Source organism: Pristis pectinata, chromosome 2 (genome assembly GCF_009764475.1).
Source record: "Pristis pectinata isolate sPriPec2 chromosome 2, sPriPec2.1.pri, whole genome shotgun sequence".
NCBI classification, from domain to species: domain Eukaryota; kingdom Metazoa; phylum Chordata; class Chondrichthyes; order Rhinopristiformes; family Pristidae; genus Pristis; species Pristis pectinata.
The window spans coordinates 84,688,349-84,708,817 of record NC_067406.1 but is presented as its reverse complement, the minus strand read 5'-3'; the positions used below and the strand labels follow the sequence as shown (position 1 = coordinate 84,708,817).

At 40.5% G+C, this 20,469-nt stretch overlaps 1 protein-coding gene across 4 annotated transcripts in view; it reads left to right on the top strand.

The window, feature by feature from the left end:
- Nucleotides 1-18,546, top strand: part of shroom3 (shroom family member 3) — a 354,478-nt gene extending 335,932 nt beyond the window's left edge. For all 4 annotated transcript variants that reach the window (XM_052042990.1, XM_052042998.1, XM_052043018.1 and 1 more), the window contains 7 exons: nt 2,707-2,810; nt 4,269-4,364; nt 5,642-6,481; nt 10,527-11,021; nt 12,862-13,018; nt 14,477-14,749; nt 16,485-18,546. In XM_052042990.1, the coding sequence (XP_051898950.1) occupies nt 2,707-2,810; nt 4,269-4,364; nt 5,642-6,481; nt 10,527-11,021; nt 12,862-13,018; nt 14,477-14,749; nt 16,485-16,823 (2,304 nt within the window). In that variant the 3' untranslated portion in view covers nt 16,824-18,546. The remainder of the gene's footprint in view (nt 1-2,706; nt 2,811-4,268; nt 4,365-5,641; nt 6,482-10,526; nt 11,022-12,861; nt 13,019-14,476; nt 14,750-16,484) is intronic.
- Nucleotides 18,547-20,469: the final 1,923 nt, after the last annotated feature.

The following is a 20,469-nucleotide window of genomic DNA, read 5'->3' as shown; positions in this document are numbered from 1 at the left end:
GAACTTGATCTGGCCAACTTCATTCCTGAATACAACACAGTCTGCAGTCAATGTAAATAATGTAATAGAACTGGTCGCTAAGTTGCACACAGCATAAAATTAGAATTGATGATTGGATAATCTCTCAGCATGCACACTATTACTCTCCTTGTCTGTACCTTCGTCATCAGATAAAATTAAAACAAAAATGCAGTGGAAGCTTCGTTATCATTGTTAAATCAGAGATTCCCAGTCAAGGTAAAGTGGTTTCAGCTGCCATTGTTTGTTCTGGATAGTAAGAGTCTTTTCTCAGGATGTAAAAAATGTTTAGTTGTTTTTCCTGTGTGCTATCATTTTGTAGCTAATTTGTTCTTTAATGTTATAAATGCAGATTGTCAGCAGATTACAGTAATTTTTTGCACGTGAGAGATGAAAATAATTTAATTTCCCTCTCTGCACAGTCACAGCCTGGACAATTTTTCGGAACAGGTTTTGGGTTCAGAATTTTTAACCTCACGATTTGTGATGAGGTAAAGTCAGGTCTTGGGTCATTATTTTGTGCCAGCAAGTCAATGTTAAAAAAAACAAAAGAAAACTTTTGGAAAGTCTTTCTCATCAACTTTCCAGTGCATTGACTCAATCAGACAGGATATTTATAGACAAGAGGAAGGACATTTAGCCCATCTTGGTTCTCCCATCCAGAATTATCCCACAGTCCACCATTGCAGCAGTGAATTTAAGTGATTTAAGTTTTTTTTTAAATTTCTGTCAATCTATCTGGAAGTTCCTTACATATGTTCGCATTCTGTGTGAAGGATTTTCTGACATCATTTCTTGACCTTATAGAGGTTTATAACACTATGAGGGGCATAGATAGGATAGATCGAAGCTTTTTCACAGATCAATGGTGCCCATAACTAGAGGGCACAGGTTCAAGGTGAGAGAGGAGAAGTTTAAAGGAGAGCCAAGGGGTTTTTCACACAGAGAATGATGAATATCTGGAACGAGAGGCCAGAGGAGGTGGTGGAGGCAGATACAATTACAACATTTAGAAGGCGTTTGGACAGGTACTTGGCTAGGAAAGGTTTAGAGGGTAATGCAGGCAAATGGCATTAGCATGGAGAGACATCACATGGCTAAGGATGAGGTGGACCGAAAATGTCTGTAAATGTGCTGTACGTTTCTATGACTTGGTGATTTTCAAATTAGCCTGTGCTAAAGCATCCACCTGCCTGATTTTGTTATCTATCAAGCAGTATTCTGAATTTCAATGCAGGGGAAGTGCTAGTGATCTGGAAAATAATAACTTTGTTTAAGGCATGGTGTAAGGACATCCCCAGGTAACTGTAGACCAGGCAATTCCACCTCAGTTGTGGGAAACTTTTAGAAATAATAATTTGGGAAAACATTAACAGGCACTTGGAGAAGTTTGAGTTTGATTAAGGAGAGGATTTGTTAAAGGCAAATCTGATTGGGTGTATTTGGTAAGGTAATGGAGAATGCTGATGAAGGGAATGCAGTAGATGACACCAACATAAACATTCAGGCATGTTTAGTAATGCCTCATGGAGAAGGCAGGTTAACAAAGTTGAGGTTCATGGGAGTAAAGGGTCACCAGCAACATGGATAGGAATTTTTTTTTTAAAAGCAGTCAGTTCAGATTGGAGCTTGGTAAATCATGGTGTTTGCCAATGGTCTGTGCTGCAATTTTTGATATATATTAATGACTTGGACATGGGTGTTCAGAGCAAAATTTCCAAAACTGCGAGCGATGGAAAGTTTAGAAGTATGGAGGATAGTAACAGACGACGAAAAGGCCTGTTAAGTGGCAGACAAGTGACAGTGTTAATTAACACAGAAAAGAATAAGGAGACAATGTTGACCAAATAGTGCAGTTTTAGAAGGTGTGCAAGAACAGAAGAACAGAGAGAAATTTATGTGTATAAATTTTCCTCTACTAGCATAAAATTTTGAATGTGGAAGAACATGCCTGCTAATGAAAGTTAAATCTGACCCACTGAATGCAACACTGACACTCGCACTGAGACAATCTAACAGAGTCAGTTTGTTTAGATGGCTTGGAATCTATTTGTTGGTATCGTATCTAGGTAAGATGGACACACTCAGTCACTGGAGCCAGGAAGAATGCAGAAAGCAGTGACCATAGTTAGCTTCTCTTAAGATGACAGAATGCAAATGTGTGTTTGGTTGGAGATTGGATAAAATCCATACAATATTCCCACCACCAAACCTCTCTCCACCACCCATTGCTGCCAAATGTTCATTGACCCAATGTGACCAATATTCACTTCAGCAAGATTAGCGTAAACAGTGGCTCAGTAGATAAGACAGATTCCAGGAAAGTTTAAGCTTCAACTCGAAGTCAGCTGAGTTAGATGACCCCAAGTGTAGTCCATGTCCCTGGAATGATAGGTCAACCAGATGGAGTTCCTGCCCCCAGTAACTCCTGGTGGAAAGACTACCTGTGTGCTATTGGCTGACAAACATTAGGCTCGCCACTAAATAGTTGCTGCAGTCAAAAATCTTCTTTCTCTGTTATGAGGTTCAAGGAGGGAAGATGATTTAGGAAAATCTCTGAACAATCTGCATAGTTCAGTAGTATATTGTAAGCTCATTATTTTGCATAAATTTTAAGATTCTATTGCATCCACATCCCACATAATCTTTAAAATGCTGGATTGTAATTACCCTTTTCTTTCATTCCAGGATGTTCTGTGTGCTATGAACAGACCCTCAGGCTTTCCTGCAAAGGATCTAATTTCTTCTTCGTCCAAAACGATGGGCACTGATTGCATGAGCAACTTTTATGGGTTTGTAATCTCTTTGAAAATTGTAAAATTGTTGGTTCATTGGAACCCACTCAGCAATGAAACACTTGTATCATTTTTCCTAAGCTTCCCTCATCCCCTGCCCATTCCCTCATCCCCTTCTGTTAAAGGGGACTGTTTGGTTTAATCTATTCAATGTCTTATGTTCTGACTATAAATTCTATTTTTTGTAACAGTGAGTGAAAGCTCACACATTTTAATATAAGGAGCAATGGATTTTGTCCCTTCACATCTTATGAAAGTACTAATGAAGCTTGTCCAGGCAGAAAGAGTGGAGTCATTTCTTTAAATCATATCATAATCATAGAGCTATACAGAATGGAAACAGGCCCTTTGACCCAACTCATCCATGCCAACCAAGTTGCCTAGCTGAGCTCGTCCCATTTGCCTGCATATGGCCCGTATCCCTCCAAACATTTCTTATCCGTGTAACTGTCCAAATGCCTTTTAACATATCCTGAAAATAAACATCCAAAAGGCAACTGCCCATTGCTCATAGCAATGATATTGCATTAGGAAGAAGGAGGAAGGCACTTGCAGTCCAGTTGGGTGGTGCTGTATTATGATTAGAGCAGCAAATCACACCCTTAGGTGTAGGCATTTGCACTCTGCTCAGATTGACTGGTGAGAGTTATGAGCACATCCTGTTTGCTGCTTCACAATGCCGAATGACTGGCTTGATGCTAATTAAAGGTCATTATCTTCCTTTTCAAATTTTTAAGAGTTTGCCTCTCTCTTGCACACATTTATTGCACTCACTTTAAAGTAGTAAAGTGTCACGGGAAGCTTCAAAGGCACAATTAACAAAAGGAATTTGACAGCCAGCCACATGAGGAGATTTTCGGATGAGTGCAGTGTCATGTGTTGTTCCTCTTCTTGGGAAGAATGAGTTGGTTTTAAGAGTGCTAGGTTCCTCTGACCACTCACCCAGACTGCAGTCCCCTTGTGTGAACCTGCATAAAGGGACCAGCAAGCAGTTGAGAAGCAGAGGGCATTGCATGGCATGCTTGTTTACAAAACCAGTGCCCTTTTAAGACTGTAAACTCTCTTAACTTGTGGTTCTTCCTCTCACTGTTCTTCCCACTGGCAGTAAATAGGTTTGCTCACAGCAGACAGGCAATAAATAAGTCATTTTAATGAAGCAGGACCAGCATGATTCAGTCCACTTCACAGACTGCAAAGCTCTTTTCCATTAGCTTTGCAGGAGATGCATTCCATTTACCTAGAGGTCAATGCAGATTTCCCCTCTGCCCCATTGCTCCTGCTTTAATATCCTTTTGATTAAAATATGTCTTCTGACAATAGAGCACTGAGTATCTCTTGCAGAGGAGAGCCTCAGGGTGCTCTTTCCAAACAATCCTGCAGGGCTCCCTAGAGCAGAGAATAAACAAAACAATCTGAAGTAATCCAGGGATGAACATTGTGTTGCTTGGTTCGCAGGGCTCCATTAGCACCCGGTTCAAGAGTACAGCAAGTGTCCAGACCACAGCGCTCTGACTGCAGCCGGCAGCTCGTCCGGGCAGCCTCTCAAGACTGGTATGAGAAAGAGCAATTGAAATTGCAAAGTTTGTCTTTCCATTTATTTTTCATTCCTCCTGTCCCTTTTACTCCCTCTTAAAGCAATTATCCTGGCTGGAATATAGTTTCATGCAGACCAGTTTTGTTCAGTTCTTCATTCATTCTTTATGTGCAACCCAGCCAGTGAGTATTTTGTACAGTCCATTTGAATGGTAACACTTGCAACAATGCAGTTCTCCTTCTATACTGCACTGGAGAGTCGGTCTGGGGTTTTATATTGAGGTATCTGGAGTGACACAGCTCAAATTGAATAGAAGTTTTGTACCTCGGGGTGGAGGTTTGGAGTCCACATTATTTCCAGTATCCATGAAGATTTGAATGTAGGAAGCTCCATACTGAGCTTCTTGTATTACTGTGCAAAGAACACTCAGCAGGACAAGCCAGAGCCGGTAGCACATCTAAAATAATGAGAGTCAAATGAAAGAAAATCAGGTGTTTACAGAAAATAAAAATATTCTTGAGGGTGGAAAGAAATATAGAGACTTAAAAGTGTAAATATATAACTCCTTCAGTGGAGGATAAAAATAGTTAAAGCCACAACAAAGGCCATTATAGGTTTAATCACTGGGGACCGGAGTTCAAGACCAAAGAGATTAAACTAGTTCTGTGCTGTGTGCAGTTTTGGACTTGTTATAGAGATGGGATTAAGGACTTTACAGCATAGAATGTGTGCACAAGGATGATGCCAGGCATGGGAAAAGTTTTAAAAAAGAGTCTGGAGATTATGGGGCCATTTCCAACAGAACACAGTTTAGGTAGGGAGATAAAAAAATAAGGAAGAGCTTTGGTTTCTTGAATCTAGAATTACTGTTCTTCTGCTTGGGGAGCCCATGCAAAAGAAAATTGTCCTCCATTTTATGCATTCAATGTGCATTGAAGTAACTGTAACCAAATTTCATAAGCAGAGACCATGTACAGATGTTACTATATCACATTCTCAGTGTAGACAACACAGGGTGAACCTCTAGAGTGTTAATAATTAAGATTATATTTAGGAGAATGAGAAGACGATTAAGAGAAATTCATCTACGCAGAGGCTTGCTAGAGCAGGTTAAAGAAACAAAAGGGTGCAGTTATTTCAAGTCATGGATGGAGTACAAGGTATGAGATCAATTATCAATTTTGACAGCAAAGAGTCAGGACCGATATGGTGGAAGCAAATGACTTGCTTGAAAGGCAATAAAATCTCACCTTGCAGAAACTGACGTTTAACTAAATTGCATTTACATTTAAAGGTCTTTTAACAACGATGGCAGAAGCAGACTCATGGGACCACCTCTGTCAACCAGTTACGAGAATGAATTGAATCCCCTTGCTGTGAACAAATTGCCCGTTCGAAATGAGAAACACAAATCACTGGAGGGTTACAGGCCCAGCAGCACTTCCTGCATCAGGCAGCTGTCAAACACGGGGCAATTCAACTATTGGTCTGCCTCGGAGACGCCAGCACAGGACAAAGCAGCTTCAGAACACTACAGCAAATCCATCCCCAGTGGTCAAGAAAACAAGAACAGCAAACCTACAGCCGCAGCACAAGAGGCTTATAAAAACTACCTTCCAGAAGAAACTGGGACTCCAATTGCATTGAAGAAAAGGCCAATCCCGCCACAGAGACCTCCAGCTCCTAAACTGAAGTGGATCAATTCAGTAAATGATGACTCAGCCAAAAGGGGCCCATTTCCTCCAATTGCTGGGTCAAATCACCACCAGCCTGAAAGGGACCAGTGTCACGTTGTAGAAAGTGACACCACTTGGGAGCCTGAGCTACCACCTGTTCGACCATCTTCCCCTCAGTCCAGCTTTCACTCACTCTCTTCTCTGTCAGAGTCACGATTCCGGTCACTCTCATCGTTCACAGATGAGGACGATGTGTTTATCCAAGATCTGGACCCTCAGGCCCTTGCTGGAGGTTTACAGCCACTTCCACCCCCACCCCCACCTCCACCTCCACAGGATCCCAGAGCTGTCCCAGAGAACAGTGACCGCGAGTTTCCACTGCTGCCTTCTCCAATTACCTTTAAAGATCAGAGAACAGAGGAATTATTTAACAGGAGTGATGAGCAAGCTGTGACCAGGTAACTATGCTCAACTATGATACTCTAGCCCAAGATTCACAAGCTTTTTAAGAATACTGATCAGGGTCTGATGAATTCTTAACACTTTCCCTCTCAAGCATCCAATTAACAACACCCCGTTTATATTTGAGCCTGCATTACTTTAGATGTTATTCTGTTCAGTAGAAATGACTTAAAAAGGTCACAGTGTTGTAATTAGTGGGTTGTGGGTACTTTTTTTCCAATGAGAATGATGCAAATTGCAGCTGTCATTCACAGCTCTGGACATTGTGCACTGGTTGAGAAGTACAGGAGCCAAGAAGAAGGAATTTACATTGATGTTTAAATTTGTAGCTGGTACTTGCAATGGTAACCATATTACTTGCCATCACAATTTAAAACAAGCAATAGTTAAGAAAGAATTAATCAGCTAAATATATGTGTGCACTGCTTGTCAAAATGAATTAACCAAAATTTACAAATGGAAGGACATTTTTGAGTATAGCAATTAAACTACAGAAGGCTGGAGTTCAAGGATTTTGGGAATGCTCTTTGTTTTCTGAAGTTTAAGCTCCACCTGAATGGTTGGTTGGTTGGTTGGTTGGTTAGTGGCTCCTCAAAAGGATGGCTTTTACATAATTGCAGCACTTCATACAGGTAGTTCTGCTCTAACGCAATAGTTGTGCCCCTAAGAAACCATGCTTTATAGAAAATCTCATTATAAAAACAATTGTGTCAATGGGAAAAAAGGCAGTAAGGGCTAGAGAGTTTCAGACTCGCAATAACAAAGTTACTTTTCCCACAGGATTTTCAAAACTAAAGGTGTTTTTAATAGCTACAAGCTAAACATGTAAAGGCTTTGTGTTGCATTGTTTAATAGAGTATAGTTACACAAGTATCATTAGAAGCAATTCCTTGTTAATTTCCAATGGCCTCACGCGGTGAAACTGGCAGCCTGTGTTCTTAAGAGACAGTAGCGTCTGGTTATTGCGGGAAGGTTACATGTAAACCACTTTTTTTCTGCTTGTCAATTTCCAAAGTAATTCTTAAGTGGTTCTTTAGTTCCCATTTGAAATCACGTAATAACCAGTTCGGCCCGCATAATACAAATAGTATCCCTTAATTCATCAATTGTGTTATATCCAGTTCACGTTATGGAAACACGTGTTATAGCACAACTACCTGTACTGTATCAGGTTGGTGCTCCATCTGTATGGAACATGTTTAAATGAAGAGGAAGGATTTAAGGATGGGAGGTCCTGGGAAGAACCTGTGGGTAGTAGAAAACCTTTGCTAGCCCCAGCTGCCTTTGAATAGCGAGAAGTGGAGCCAAGCAACAGCAGCCCCAGTAAAGCACTGGACAACAGTTTGATCAGCAATGTTAAAGTCCAACACTGGGGATAAAGAGAGGTAATACTCCCTGGGCACAGGCACAAGGGAAGGCTTATTTATGACTTCGCTTGGGGCTGCCTCAGTATTGAGGGAAGGCAGCAAATGTCAGTACATAAAGAAGGGCATTTCATGAGAGGCCTTCACAGACCAGCCAGGTGGCAACGAGGAAATGGGGAGGAAAGGAGAGCTTGGGCAGGGGTGGGCACTGGTCTGGGATGAGATGAAGTCATGGATATTTTCAAAGGGGGGGAGGTGGGTGACTGTGTCTTTGACATTGAGAGCTGGAATGGGAACCTGGTTGCTATTGGTCTGCTGGGAATGAGGTGAAGGAAGCAGGGATGACTGTTCCTGGATTCACTACCTCAACTTCCATTTCATTTATATGCCAAGCGAAACTGGGTATTCGTTTAGGGTTTATACACTCACATCTGACAATTACACAGATTATATAGAGCCATGATTCAACAATGCAGTGTGCTGGGAGTAAGTTATTTAAACCCAATTATGATGAGTGTAATAGAGTCAGACATTTGTACCTGGTTGAAGTGCAGCATCAATGCCTATGGAAGCAGTGAGAGCAGGTTCAGATCAGCTATTCTACCTTCCCATGAGGGTCACACAACATTCACCCAAGGATAGGTGTGGTCTGGTGCAGATATTTAAAGTGTCTCTGCCCTTAAGAAAATAATTCAGTTTCTTCATACTTTTGATGGAACTGTACATGTTTAAAACCCAAAAGTATAAGTATTCCCTACAATAATTAGTGCCCTAATCCTGCCACAGCTTAAAAAAAATCAACAGGCCTTTGGGAATGGCGTTGCTGTTGACATTGGCATTGCTGTTGGCCAGCAGCTGTCAGGACTGCACGTCTCTACTGACTGCATGGAGAGTTGGTGCCACCTCGTGCTCAGCAAAGGAATTGCAATCAATTGTGTTTCATGGCTGGAAATAAGAGGCTGCCTTGGCTCATAGTTCAGCTAGTGGGTCCAGAAAACAGAGATAAAAATAGTAATGAATGAAAATTATCAATGTGCTTGGTGTGGTCTGATGGAGCACTAGACATACAGCTTCGCAGATTGATGGCTCACCGTTTCGACCACACGGCCCCTTCCAATATTCTGCTTGTGATTTTGGAACATTCCTCTCAGGCTGAGATTGAGACATAATTACCCACATTTTTTATATGCCTCCAAACATTTGATAGCAGCTTTGGGAAAGGGGTGAAAACAGGTTGCCAGGTGCACATCTGCATTGGCACTGAGGGTTAAGGGAAGCAGAATCAGAGCACGAACACCAACACCTATGGCTGTAAATTCTCTGATGAGAAGCAGCTGAAATCCACAACAGAGGTGAAAGGGGAATGCTGCCTTTTGTTAATAAATTAAATCATCAAGTTATGGGAAGGTTGTATATCCTCTTGAAGAGTTGCGTGACGGAGGAATAGATCTTATTTGAAGGCAGAATCAATTGTTTAAAACCTGGGTACGGTATGGAGTAATTCTTTGGAGGAAAGAATGGCAAGAAGAAACCCATATTATAAATCCTTGGGATAGAAATCTGTCCTTGTTCTCATCTCAATGGAATCTAAGTTCAGAAGCAGAGTACAGAATGCATCTTCGGTTGCTTTGGAAGTGACTAACGATGAATTTCTATTCTGGGACATTGAAAGCTTTTGTATATTTTAGTAAGCACAGGTTATTTTGCCTATTAACTCCTACGCAATACTGGTTGTTGCAAGTTTGTAACATAAAGAATTATTTTCTTTTAAGTCTTTAACTTAATTGTTTATGAATTGGTTTAGATCCAGTATTGCAAATGATACCATTGTTTATTGATCTATTTATCCAGTTATGGAGCACTACAGATAGGCATATTCCTCCATCACCTTCCATTCTAAATAAAATGCAGCAAACATCTACTGACTTGAGTGTTCACGATGGTGTTATTTGTATTACTCGGAGTTAAAATGTAGTAACCTAGGCAGAAAAGTATTGCCTGTTAATACCATAGTAACGTGGTATTTTCTCCATCAACATTGTGATCTTACTGAGTTTAGAGTGGAGGCAGGGGAATGTGGCAAAAATTATTTGAATAAAAATACAAAGGGTTATACAACTCTAGTTCTGAGATTGAGCAGAAACCACTCAGACTGAGCAATTTTACAGAACTTTCACTGGAATTATAATACTACAGTATGCAATTAACTTCCAATTTATTCACCATAATAAGATTTGATGTATTCCAAAGTAGTTAAATGTATGTAAGATGGGTGAAGGTATTTCTCTGACACGTGTTAAGACAAACAAATGCAGCTTCTAAATTACTTGCCATCTTATTTATAGAACACATTGTTTTAATAATTCTAAAATATATCAATCATTCAGTTTGCACTATTAAATTGAAAGTAATATCTTGCAACATAGCATCTGAAGTGTCAGGCCTTTGGGAAAAATGACAAACTGAATGATTTCTAAACAGGCAATGAGAAATTAAGCATATTAAATAGAAACACAAGTATTGGTCCTGCTATTTCTTTATCTTTTACTCATTGATGTCGAACTTATCCAATTTGGTTTACTGAATTTTCACAATAATAATACCTCCTAGCTGCTGCAATAATTTATTTGGAATGTGGAGTGTGTGCTCTTTTAATCTATTTTTCTATATTTTATAGGTTTTCAGAGAATGATCCCACCAGGGGCAAGATGCCTGTGATAAATGGTGCAGATAAAAATCTCCAAGCGATCCCACACTGCAGTTGCTCTGTCCAACGCAACAGCAGTGTTAATGCATTGACCCCTCTTACAACCCGGGAAGAAGCCCACTCATCCCAAACTGAGCATCACCAAAGCCAGAGCTGGGACACCTCATGTGTTCAAACACAAAACCCAGCCACAAGCCAGGAAAGCTCAGACTGCAAATACGCTTCAGTGCTGCTGGAAGTGAACAAGAAGTCACCCGAGGACCTCAAGTCAGAAGAACTTGCCAAGCAGATCATCGGCAAAGACAAGTCTTTGGCAGAGATTTTAGACCCAGACTCAAATATGAAGACAACCATGGACTTGATGGAGGGCATTTTCCCCAGGGGCAGCACGGTGAGACAGGAGGCACAACACCGAAGGCCAAGGTTACAAAAGATGGCCAACAAATCTGTATCTGAGGAGGATAAGTAAGTCGCAAAGCTTTTTAAAGTGTGGAATCTAATGACTGTAGCTACTTTTGTGATATATTTGAGTCAATGTTATTTAATCATACACAGACTAAATATTGCATTCTCCCTCTCCTGTGAATGGAAACAAGGAATACTAGCAAAGGCATTTCCCATTCCCAACACTGCATAAACAGAAAGGCACAAGTTCTCCATTACTAATGATAACATTGTGAGTATCCTGTTGCTTAGGTCACTCACAGTATTATCATTACCTTTGAGCAGTATCTGATTTAACCAGTAAACTTGTCTGAATTTGGCTACATTGGAGCTACATGCCTAAAAGTTAAATATATTTGCAACAGGTATTGCACTAGCTTTGGCTGCAGGGACATGGCTGCCATGAATGTTTTCACTCATGCCCCACTTGTCCACTGCGTATTGACCCCAAATGTGAATTCATCATAACCATGAACCTATCTATGTTTGCTGTCATTACTTTGAAACTGATAGCAGCTTCTGCCTCATGTATGTGTGGAAGTAATCAGTGGGATCCAGGAGCTGGAGTCACTGATGAACTCCGTTCTTTGACAAGGATGCATGTAATCTTCACCAAGGCAATGGCACAAAGACGTTGACAGAAATGTAACATTTTATCGACCATTCTCATCGTAATTAACATTGAAAGGTTTACATCCTCTTGCCCTAGGTGTAACTGAGTTTTTAATGATATGTTAAACCATACTTATTGCTGAGCAACCTGCAGCCCTGAGAAACTAATTTCATGTGTGAAGTCCATTCCTATTTTGTTGCAAAATTCTATGGATTTTAAAATATCAAACACTATTTGTTTTTAAGCATTTAAGATATTTCTACTACTACCTTAGTGCCTTCTATGTAGGCCCCAAAGTGCAAATTATACTAGCTTTAACAATCACTCTTAAAATTCCCACCTTCCTACACTTCTCCCCAGCTGTTAGTTTGTATTGTGACTTGTTTGTTCACCAGTATCTGCCGGCAGCCCGTCTCACAAAAGGAATAACCCAAATGGGTGCCGATCACATTAATGATGAGGAAGAACTGGCTGCTGAAGAAGAGAAAAAATATTAGTTCCTGAAGCTGCATCACTAAAACAAAGTGTAGTTTGCTCACTCTCCTAATAACAATCTGCATGTACAAGTGAAATTAACAGAAGTGGTACTTCTGATTTTCATCCAATATTTCTTGTATAACATATCTACAAAGCCATTATCGTTACCATTTTTCAAATTCATAAATTTAAGAGCATAAAACTGTAAATTATTAAACATAGACTCAGTAATTGCCTCAATAAGAGGCTGATCCATACAGAGCTGAGAGGATTGTTTCCCAGTGTGTGATTTAGTTGACCGTGATGCCTCCAACTTAGAGGGAAAATGAGTCAAGGTGCTTACTTGTTCTCATCACCTTCCATGTTACCTGCTAAGAGGTACTCATGTGTGTGACAGAATCATATTGGGACAAAACCCCAATGGCAAACAGCAATAACCATCTGCATTCAGATCCAGACCACGTAGAATCAAAAAACATAACAGCATGCAAGTGACCATTTGGCCTATCGTGTCTTTGCGAACTCTTTGTGCTGAGTAAAGTTGCCAGTTAACAGAGACCTATGCATTGGAACAAATCAGTCCTTTATCAAAGAGTAGGTGAACAGGAGGAGAATCATTTGGAAAAAAAGTTGTTCTTCCATTGTCTGGATAAAACATGTTTTATTTTGTCAAAAATGTCTCTTTAAACAGTTTCTAATTAAACTGCAACCTTTGTTTTATTCTTTTGAAAACTTCTGTGTTCATATGTAACAACTAAATTTCCTTCTTAGGAAAGAGGAGAAAGAGACAGGAGCAGCCTCAGCACATTGTCCCACTTACTATAGCACGTCGGCCCTCAAAGCTGAGCTGATGAATAAGATAAGGGACATGCAGGGAAATGATGCTGAAGAGGAGGAGGAGGACGTACCAGACATCAACGAGAAAAAGGTGCTGGAATTTCAGAGCTGCATCAGTAAAAGCAAAACCTGGCTGTTCATTCATCTCCGTGGCCCAGGAGCTGAATATATTAATTCAACCCCTCGATCCTGCCCTGCCAAAGGACATGGAATCGTTACAGCACAACAGGAGGCCTTTTGGCCTGTTGAGTCTGTGCCAGTTCTTTGTAGAACAGTACAGCCACTTCTATTCCTCTGCTCTCTCCTCATAGCCCTGCAATTCTTTAACAACCTTCAAATATTGGTCTGTTCCCCTTTTGAAAGCCACTGACTGAAGCTGCATCCACCATACTTTCAGTGTTGTTTCAGATTGTACCTGCTCACTGCGTAGGGGGAGAAAAAGGTTCTCTCTCACCTCACCCCTCCATCTTTGTGTCCCTAGTCCTCGTGACCCCGCTCCTCCCCAAATGGGAATGGTTTTGTTCTATTTACCCTTTCTAAATTTGTCACGGTCTAAATCCAATAACTGCCCTTACTGCAGATAATATCCTGTAAATCTCACCAGTAAGGTCCTTACAGAAAGAATGTAAGAGCCTTCAAGAGAGAAGGGTAAATATGTATTGGCTGCATTGCATTTATTGCCCCTTCATTTCTAATTGGTGAAAGAGTAAATTTTCCAAAACTATTATATTTTCCCTTGTAATATGCAGAATTTCTGCCACACTATTAGTGGGATTAAAAAAACATTTTTACTGGGTTGAATTTGGACCATTTTCACTTGCTCTGTAATTATAAAGATTATACAATGATTGCCAAATACAGGCTTGGAAGGTGTATCCTCACACAACCACCAAGTCATTACATCCTTCGAATGCCATTTACTATTAACAACTGCTCAGCACAGTTCTCAATGATGTGGTGTCATTTGTGCCCCTTTTTAATCACAAAATTATGTTGAAATGTTTCATACTGGAGTACCCAGTGCTGTGGCATCGGGCCCACTTTACATTGCAGGGACAATTCCAAGCACCATCACCACAACTGCTTCAAGGACCTGGAGCAGTGTTTAGCTTCTACCTTTCTGATTGATCTAAATGCTGTAAAAAAAATGCATTGAAGCCAAACCCTTCTATGAGATCTGCAGAACTCACTATAGAGAGATTCAGCAAAAAATAACCTCTTGGCCAAACCAGCTGCTTGCAGCCAGGAACAACAAAAAACATCTCTTCAACAGAGTTTCCGTACCTCTACAAGCAATAGCACATCTCATTCAGTTTGCAGCTCTGTTACTGAAATCAGGTTGCATTGTTTGTGATCACATTGTAATGTAAAAGGACCTGTTTTGTCTACTGTGGCTCTGGTCAACAGAAAACCAAAGTATGTAGTGATTGAGTAAAAATGCTCACAATTAGTTATGTTTTTTGAACTTTTAGCAAATGGTTTCAGAAGGAAGGTTAGGGCTTCCAACTTTCTTTCACTAACTTAATTCACTTTTATTTTTCTTTCATAGACTGAGCTAATTGAAAGCATAACACATAAAATTCAAACCCTGCGTGAAGCCAAGGAGAGCCTAGCAGCTGACATTAAACTAAATAGTGCTCTGGGTGAGGAAGTGGAGATCATGATTAAAGGCTTGTGCAAGTCCAACGAATTTGAGAAGTATAAGATGTTCATTGGCGATTTGGATAAGGTCGTGAACTTGCTGCTTTCCCTCTCTGGTCGTTTGGCACGAGTGGAAAATGTCTTGAAGACTCTGGATGAAAATGCAAACGCAGAGGAGCGTGTACGTAATCTGATGGTTTAACTCATGATGCCTCTAAATTGGTAAAATCTACAGAGAGGATTTTAGTTTGTATGACTCAGAAGCTGTCAAGTATTAGAAGAGTAAAATGTAAAATATTTCTGGCTCAGGGTAGTTATTTAAATGACTATGGTATTCATCAATAGAAGATCTTTCATCCATGGGCTGAAGGTAAATTTAGCAGATAAGGTATTGCTGACCAGAAGTACTGCATTTGATTTTTGATTCATTTGGGGCACAGCTTGAAAGGGAGTATCAGGTGTATTAAGATAACATAGTTGTTCATCATGGAAGAGCATTAATAATGAGTGTTAGTATACCATTAGGGTAGAATGTAATAATATCAAATGCTCTCCTCTTCTCAGCCTTTTCAACATTAGACATGCTGCAGACCCCTGACTAATATTACTTCTTCTTGTCTGCTTTACCGAACCCCACTGTAGATTTCCCCGATAGCATAGGGGCACATCTAGTAGAGCTGCTGCCTCATAGCACCAGAGAGCCGGGTTCAATCCTGACCTTAGGTGCTGTCTGCGTGGAGTTTGCATATTCTCCTTCTAACCATGTAGGTTTCCTCTGGGTGCTCCAGTTCCATCCCACATCCCAAAGACGTGCAGGTTGGTTGATTAATTTGGCCACCATAAATTGCCCCAGTGTGTAGGTGATTTGTACAACCTGAGTTGATGAGAATGTGGGGCTAATGTAAAATGGGAGGCTGATGGTTGGCATGGATTTGGTGGGCTGGATAGCCTGTTTCTATGCTGTATCTCTCTTATGACTCTATGACCACTCCAACCCTGGTGAAATTGGCTAATTCTTCACAGACTGGTTTTCACAAACCTGAATCTTTCCTGAACTGCAAGGTTCAGTTCCCACCAGTGCTGTATACTAAGGAATCCAACAATGAATTTTAACATATAAAAAACCCACCAGAAGCTGCTCCAGGAGGGTGCTACATTTGATATTCCTGAGCAAGCTACCCTAACCACCTCCAGTACAGCAAATTAGAAGGCATTCTCATGAGATAAAATGGTGGGCCAGTCAGCTCTTTCGTTTGTTAGGAAATGCCACCTAACCATCCAGCCTGGGAGTTAGTGACCCTCAGTACCAATGGGTGAAATAGTAGCTTAAACCAATGAATTCGGCAGGTCAAGCAGCATCTTTGGAGGCAAATGGATGGTCGATGTTTTGGGTCGAGACCCTGCATCAGGACTGAGTTCTTGCAGCAGTTTATTTTTTGCTCCAGATTGCAGCATCTTGCTGTCCCCTGTATCTCTATCAATATCAGTAGCTTTGAGGGCCAATTTTTGAAAGGAAAAAAGTTATAGTGAAAAGAGTGAGACATTGAGAGCATTAGTTTCCCAAAGTAGTTTGTCTCAGCTGTGGTAATGACACACATAAGTAGAGCTAGTCTCGACACCCATAATTTAGAGGGGCCTGGCTTACTTTTCCTATATTATCAACCACTGACAGTTTGAAAGTGTGTGACTGTCAGTTGAGCATAATATTGGAACTGTCTTTGATGTGCTCTCATGGCCACTTGCACCAGAACAAAGGCCGTATTGATAAACTAATAGGGGTCAAAAAGTGTCCAAAAATTTTAGTCACAGCAAGCAAAATCAATGGGAGAAAATTAGGCAAGAGGAAATAATTTCTCAAAAATACTCATTTTAAGTATCTCAGTGTTGAAACTATAATCGTATGTCTGATGTTTCAGAATCTGTTGAATGAAAAGCGTAGACTTCTGACCAGTCAGCATGAGGATGCGAAGGAACTGAAAGAGAACCTGGATCGCAGGGCAGGCGTGGTCCTGGATATCCTGGAGAACTACTTGACAGCGGAACAACTCGAAGACTACCAGCACTTTGTGAAGATGAAGGCAGCCCTGCTGATGGAGCAGCGGGAGCTGGATGACAAGATCAAGCTGGGTGAGGAGCAGCTCAAGTGTTTGTTGGAAAGCCTGCCTGCTGATTTTATATCACAAAGGACTGCTCCCTCACCCATCAGCCACTCCCAGCCTAGCACCTCACTGCAAAAATTTACCTCTTCCCTTTAAAAAGAAAATAAGGGATTTTTTTTTCAGGTTTTAACAGTAAACAATAAACAAGGATATAGAAGACAGCATATTTAAAGTGCTATCAGAGTCCATATTTTAAAGAAGCAATGGCTAGCATGGTTTGGGCAGAAGATACTCCTTGTGGGAACATAACTACGTGCAAATCTGCAACAGCACTACACTTGAAAATTCCCATGAAGAGAGGGAGAGAGAGAGAAGGATCTTTTCAAAAGTGACATTTGAAATACTTGTTTTAAAAGGACCCTTCGAAGGAAGACAGCAGAGCGAAAGGTCTCTGCGTAAAAGATATTTTAAAAGCAATAAGAAAACATTTTGTAGCCTTGCCAATAACATCAGAGAATTACTACTATTTATAATTTTGAAGTATAAGATTCTGTACATACACTAACCTTTCATGGTTCTATTGTGTAGGGGAAAAAGTCTAATTTTGTAAGAAAATAACTTTTGGAGAGAAATACAACCCATATCACAAAAAATGATTGTAATCTACTGAATTTTTGCTTTTCTATTAACAATGAAGGACTTAGGATCGCCTGGAACAGAGAAAGCTGGAGTTGAACAATCATTTCTGAACCATACGCTGACAATTGAACACTTCTTTCAAAGTAACTTTGATGATGAGTTTCCACTTCTTTTAACTCATGCCAAATTGTCAGTAACTTACACTTTTCAAAATGATGTTGGTAAGCTAAAGGAATTTATACATATGCATTTTTGTCCTAATGTTTGATGGTTAGACATGACCCCCAGTAGCTGGATAATCATCCTTCTGTACAGCTGGTAGAGATTATTGACCTCTGAAGACCACTCGGCATGGCTCACCATGGCAGGAAGGCATGAGTCCTTCAGTTCTCCCATTATTTATACCGAGGTCGGACTACATTGAAAATGCAACTTTAGATGGCCGGGGTCTGTGGAAAATGTAGAACACTGATTTGTTTCTGAAGTGCCCTCCGTGAATGAAGGAAGTCAAAATTGGTACACCTTACAACCGAAGCTCAGCTGTTTGCAGAGAGTTCCCATCTCTATTTGTGTAATGTGATGTTAATTGTAGTATTGGAAAAGCAGTTTACAGTGCCGATGTGCACAGCTCCACCCACAGAGCCCTATTTATGTGGGTTTGCTAATGCATTGGATCAGTTGGGTAAAACCTAAAACTTTAACACTTGCTTTTCTCGTTCCCTTTTAAAATATTCTGATTCCTCAATATACTGAGCTGTATGTACACCACTGTACCAAATACTAACTTTCTGGAGAGCAGGCCATGAGGTGGAAGATGTGTTGGGAATCTTCATCTTCCGGCCGTTGTCAGATCCAGGTTTTACTTATTTTAAGCTTTGTCGCTGCACCTGACGAAATGTTTTTTTTTGTAATGAATAATTGCTCATGCTTGATTGTAACGCCAACTTTTTTTTATTCAAGAGGACAATGACTTTTCAGTGTTCAATCACAACTTGGCTATGGTCACAGCTGTACTTATTCAATACGTTTTTCATAGCCATTCTGAGTCTTTTCCAGACAGTGCTGTGAAACACATTGCATGGCTTCTCACAAATCAGCCAGTAGTACAGTATGTGAAATAAATTAATTGCCATACTTCTCACAGTTAAATGTGTTCTTGAGATTTGTTCTCAACCAGAAATCATGACATTGAAGCTTGCAAACCACTTACTGCTGCAGACAATAAAAATGATGAGTGTCAGCATTGGCCTATGTGTTTTATTTCCTGCATTAGTAATCATGGTCTTGTGATCTGGATGAAGAAACTGATGGCATTGTGGCCTAGTTTGCAGATGATACCAAGATAGGTGGAGGAACAGCTGGTGTCGCAGAGGCAGGGAATTTGCAGGAGAGGTCCAAAGGAGGTTCACAAGAATGATTCCAGGAATGAAAGGCCTAACGTGGGAGTGTTTGATGTCTCTTGAGCCTGTACTCAAGAGACATCAAACTCCATTGAGTTCAGCAGGATAAGGGGGTGTCATTGAAATCTACCAGATACTGAAAGGCCTGAATAGAGCTGACATGGAGAGGATGTTTCCATTAGTGGGAGAGTCTGGGATCCGAGGGCACAGCGTCAGGATAAAGGGACACCCCTTTAGAACTGAGATGAGGAATTTCCTCAGGCAGAGGGTGGTGAATCTGTGGAATTTGTTGCCACAGAGGGTTGTGGAGGCCAAGTCATTGGGTGTATTTAAAGCAGAAATTGATAGGTTCGTGATTGGCAAGGGGGTTAAGGGTTACATGGAGAATGGGGTTGAAAAACAAAATCAGCCATGATTGAATGGTGGAGCAGACTTGATGGGCTGAATGCTCTAATTCTGCTTTTATATTTTATGACCTTATGATGTAACAGCATGTTAGGGTGCACTTAAGACATTTACCAGGATAATTCGGCTTAAAAGTAAGTTACCTTTATGGGCAGTGAAACATAATGTTCTACTAATCAATAATGAACCCTGGGTACAACCAACTTCTTTCTGAATGGTTACTAATAACACACAATGAATAGTTTCATGGACTTTATCCCTAAGAATTGGAAGACCCAATCTTCCTGGAAATACTAGCAATTCCATGCATACATGTGTGTGAACACTGAAATCCCAGAAGCAATGTGCCAACATTTTCCCAACTGTACTCCATAGCTGGAGTCCGACCATGGTCCAGAACAGCACCACTGTTCATTTGAGAGGTGAATAGCTGTGAGGGACTCAAGTAAGTTTTAGTCAACTTTCCTTAAATTGTTTTGACATTTTTTTCCATTTTAATTATTTTCATTTTTAATGCTTTTTAAAAATAGTTTCTGAATGTTTGCCATTCAGAAATATTCCAAGTAGTTGACAGCCAGCTAAGCCAGTGACGTGATTTAGCTGCCCACCACAGTTTACTTCAGTGTTGATGGGCAGTTTGTTCTGCCGCTACCACTCATCCCGTGCAACAGGATTTATAAGTGGAAGACTCTACCATGGTGCAAGCCTCATTGTTGAGTTTGTGCTGGATCTGCCCAACAAGCTGGCTTCAGGAGATCCGCACAGCTAAGTATGATCCTTTCTCATAGGTCAGCAGCGAGGATGGGGGCCAGTTAGATTTTTACTCCCCGGAGCTGATTTAGAAACAAATAATAACCTAGGTAAAAGTTTTCAAGATCATGAAGTGTTACAGCAAGGGAGAATGAGATAGGCCGTTTCCACTGGCTGTGCAGACAGTAACAGAAAGTCGAAAAGACAACTTTATCCAGAGAATGGTTGAAGTAGACATTTCCTGGCACATTGTCTTGAACTGGAGTCTGCAAATACTTCTTAAAAAGTGATTGGTTACTTGAAATACAATAGTTTTAAGGGAATTTAGCAGCTGATGATGACCATTTGAAAGGTTAAGCCCACAATTTTCACAGCAATATGTTGATGGTTTTCTGGTTGTCACTGCAGACCTTCATTGTTTTTGTAGTTATTAATACCCTTTTAAAACACTTAAATCTATTATTGTAAATGTCAATAAGATGCATAAAAATATTGACGTTCTGCCATGTCAGGTAATGTTAAACTTGAAGAACAATATCGTGGAGTATGTTGTAAAACCTACCAAAGCCATTGGCTCAGATGTGCACTTACATACAGACTTTTTAAGG